The 3,337-nt window shown below is 42.0% G+C and overlaps 1 protein-coding gene across 2 annotated transcripts in view; it reads right to left on the bottom strand.

Annotated features, from left to right (window-relative positions):
- Positions 1–3,337, bottom strand: part of PLS3 (plastin 3) — a 79,850-nt gene that overhangs the window by 11,306 nt on the left and 65,207 nt on the right. For both annotated transcript variants that reach the window (XM_040628910.1, XM_040628915.1), the window contains one exon: positions 2,220–2,362. In XM_040628910.1, coding sequence (XP_040484844.1) covers positions 2,220–2,362 — 143 coding nt within the window. The remainder of the gene's footprint in view (positions 1–2,219; positions 2,363–3,337) is intronic.

Below are 3,337 nucleotides of genomic sequence, written 5' to 3' on the forward strand. Positions count from 1 at the left end.
GGGAAAGAGAAAATAGACAGGTTACATCACTACAAAACACAATATAAACCATAACTTATTGAGATTAGCTATGTTGAAGATGTATTTGACTGTAAATTTAAATGACATTTTTTAAATGAGTAACACTTGAGTTGGTGAAATAACATTTAACCCTGTATGACCTGAATATAGTTAACCAAATCAGATATTTATTTTAAGTAGGCTCCACACCCAGTGTGGAACCCCATGCGGAGCTTGAACTCATGACCCTGAGATCAAGCAAGACCTGAGCCGAGATCAAGAGTGGGACGCCTAACCGACTGAGCCACCCAGGCGCCCCCTGAAGATTTTCTTTTTGTTTTAAGCTCCTGAACTCATTCGCTGTTTGAATGTTTTTACTTGGAATCCCAGTCACTCAAAGTGGCGCTGCTCACAGGGGGGTAGGCTAGGTGAATTCAGGCTGTGTGGACCCTCCACAGAAGACAACTTGAAAACCATTGTACCAGGGCAAACACTTAACAACAGTCTTCAACACACATGTCAAGTAAACTTCTGCCTTTAGGGGACGGAAACTGGAGTCAAGACTCCTTAATCCTGTTGTTGGAAGATGACCTTCCCAGCGGTGATCTGTGGGGAACCTTGACTATGACTGAACCTTGACGGTCCAGACAGGCTTATAAAGGAACGCTTCTCCTAGTAAATTCTGCAGATTCTGTGCATCCTAATCCCCTGGGGGAAGCTGTTCAATATACAGATTACTGGGTCCAACCCCAGACCTAGCAAATACGAATCTCTGGGAGCTGCATCTTCAATGAGCCATCTAAGCGAGTTGGATACAGAATGCCAGAAATGATTCGAAGAGCGGGGAAAATCAGGTGCATGAAATCCACTTCAGAGCCATTCATGAAATGCTAACCCAGATCCCACCATTAGCGGGCACAGGACTTGCCTTCCGTAATAGGGCATTACCATCATGAAAACGCTTTTGCTTACGATTTCTTCCTAATGGTACATGAACAACTCACAATCGAAGCCTATGCCCTTGAGAAGAATGGGTAAAGAGCAGACCCAGCACTGTCTTTCTACCCTGGAAAGGGCTTTACAGGTGAAATTACACTTGAAGTATAGATAAATTGGAAGCTTTTTTCTCCACGTTACCGAACAATCCTCTGCTTTTTAAAAAGATTCAAGGCAGGCTCCATTTTTAAACAATACTTCCTTTTGTACATTTCAGGGATGTACAAAGATGTTTTCCCAGAACAGAAAATCCATTTAAGAGTGATTTTCGAGAACACATCTCATGCACAAAGCAAAAATATATCTGGCCAAACATCTTGTGTAAGTTAAAAGAAGGGGTGGAGGCCTGCTGGTCTTATAATTTGGGAGCTATCCTTAATTTTCCCTGGAGAAATCAGTAATGCAAATATCCCACAACTTCCTCTCCCCGTTGAGCACATTGACACGATCACAGACCATTGTTTTCATAGCCCTGTGGTACAGTGACATCGGGTGAAGATCCTTGAATTTGTTCCCTGGGTCCAAATACTTTGGATTTTGGAGAGAGTCGAGTCAATGAATGAGAACTCTCTGGTATTTTTGCTATGGTGATTTTGGCCCTCTCTCTGGGAAGCTACCAACTCTCCTTCCTCTGCTAGTGTTTTCCTTACTGCTTGTGAGCAGCAAATGCCAAAATGTAACACAAGAAATATTGGCAGGTCTTTCATGTGACAGGTCTTGTGGTTAGAGGTGGGCTTTGGTAGGAGGGCCCTAGGGCAGGGGCTGAGGTAGGAGACACAGGGATATATAAGAACTCATCACTACCCTCATGAACTCAATGCCTAAAGGTGGGAGCACATGATAGAAAGAAGCCAAATAAGAAAGGGCAAGGGGAATCTTGGGGCCCTTTCTCTCTCTTCCAGGACTTACTAACTAAATCCTGGGGTCTGGGAAAGGCAGTTAGGAAGAGAATGGTCATGGCCCACCCTTTGATACCCCATGTTTAACAGACGGCAGAACAGAGAGCTTTAGGACTAGAATACTTTGACCCTTTCCCACAGAAGGAAAGCTAGACTCAGCGCCAGTACCCTTCACTAGGTTTCAGCTCTCCTGCAATCTATCATCAGGGCGGAGAGCCAACAAGACCTGGCGACGCGCTGGCAGGATTTTCCCTTGTCTAACTGGGAGGAAATCCCCCAAGCCATCGCACACCCCAAAGGCATGATGGTTCTTGGTGTGGTTACCTTGATGTCAGCACTGAAGTTATTAATTTTTTGCCAGCCTGAGTTTTCCAAGTGAAAGTTTGCCCATCTGAGTAGAAGCTCTTCTGGAGACAATTTCATAAGCTCCTCCAAAGTCTCACCATCTCGAAGTAAGGCGGCCAAGGCTGTAAGAAAAAAAAAAATACCCCACAACCAATATAGTATATGACAATGGTCATTACTAGTTCATTTAGTCTTTGGACACTCAGGTAACAGAGGTGCAATGACTGGTCTGACCTAGTTCCTCATTTTTAGGTACTGATAGTCTAATAAAAGATAATATATTAGTAGATAATTATACAATGATCTAGATAAAGACACTGTGTTATGAGAATACATAGCAAATATATATTATAACTTATTTTCTTTATTACTTTTCATGTTCCAAATGGCAGATAAATTACAGCTTTTAAAACATTTCATGTTATGTCATATGTTTACCTAACTTGTCCTTTTTTGGTTTGTTTTAAAGATTTTATTTGAGAGAGAAAGAGACTGAGTGTGATGGGGGGTGGGGGGGAGCAGAGGGAGAGGGACAAGCAGACTTTCTGAAAAGCCCACCTCGGGGCTCAATCCCACAACCCTGAGATCATGACCTGAGCCAACATCAAGAGTCGGGCACTCAACTGACTGAGCCACCTAGGCGCCCCAAAACCCTAGGTGCCCTGAAACGCTACAGTATTTATATTTAAGTATAATTAATTGACTCTGGAAGGGTCAAATCCATTTAAAAAATATGTTCATGTTTCAAAGTCATCTCTACACCCAACATGGGGCTCAAACTCACAACCCTGAGATCAAGAAATCACATATTCCACTGAGCCAGCCAGGCGCCCCAGGTTAAATCTATTTTTAAAGGGATATAATTTAACTTTACATTTTCTACAGCACCTAACATGTAAAAGCTGCTCAGTTTTTTTTGTGGTTGAATTGAATGTGTAGAAGAAGCCAAGGGTTTCTGGTAAATATTCCTTATGGGTAATAGGTAGAAGCAGGGGGTGTCTGCATAAAGAACAGTCTAAAATTTATTTATTTATTTATTTATTTATTTATTTATTTATTTATTTATTTACAGATCCCTGAGAGCTTTTTTTTTTTTT

This window comes from Ursus maritimus (genome assembly GCF_017311325.1).
Source record: "Ursus maritimus isolate PB19 chromosome X unlocalized genomic scaffold, ASM1731132v1 scaffold_X1, whole genome shotgun sequence".
NCBI classification, from domain to species: Eukaryota; Metazoa; Chordata; class Mammalia; order Carnivora; family Ursidae; genus Ursus; species Ursus maritimus.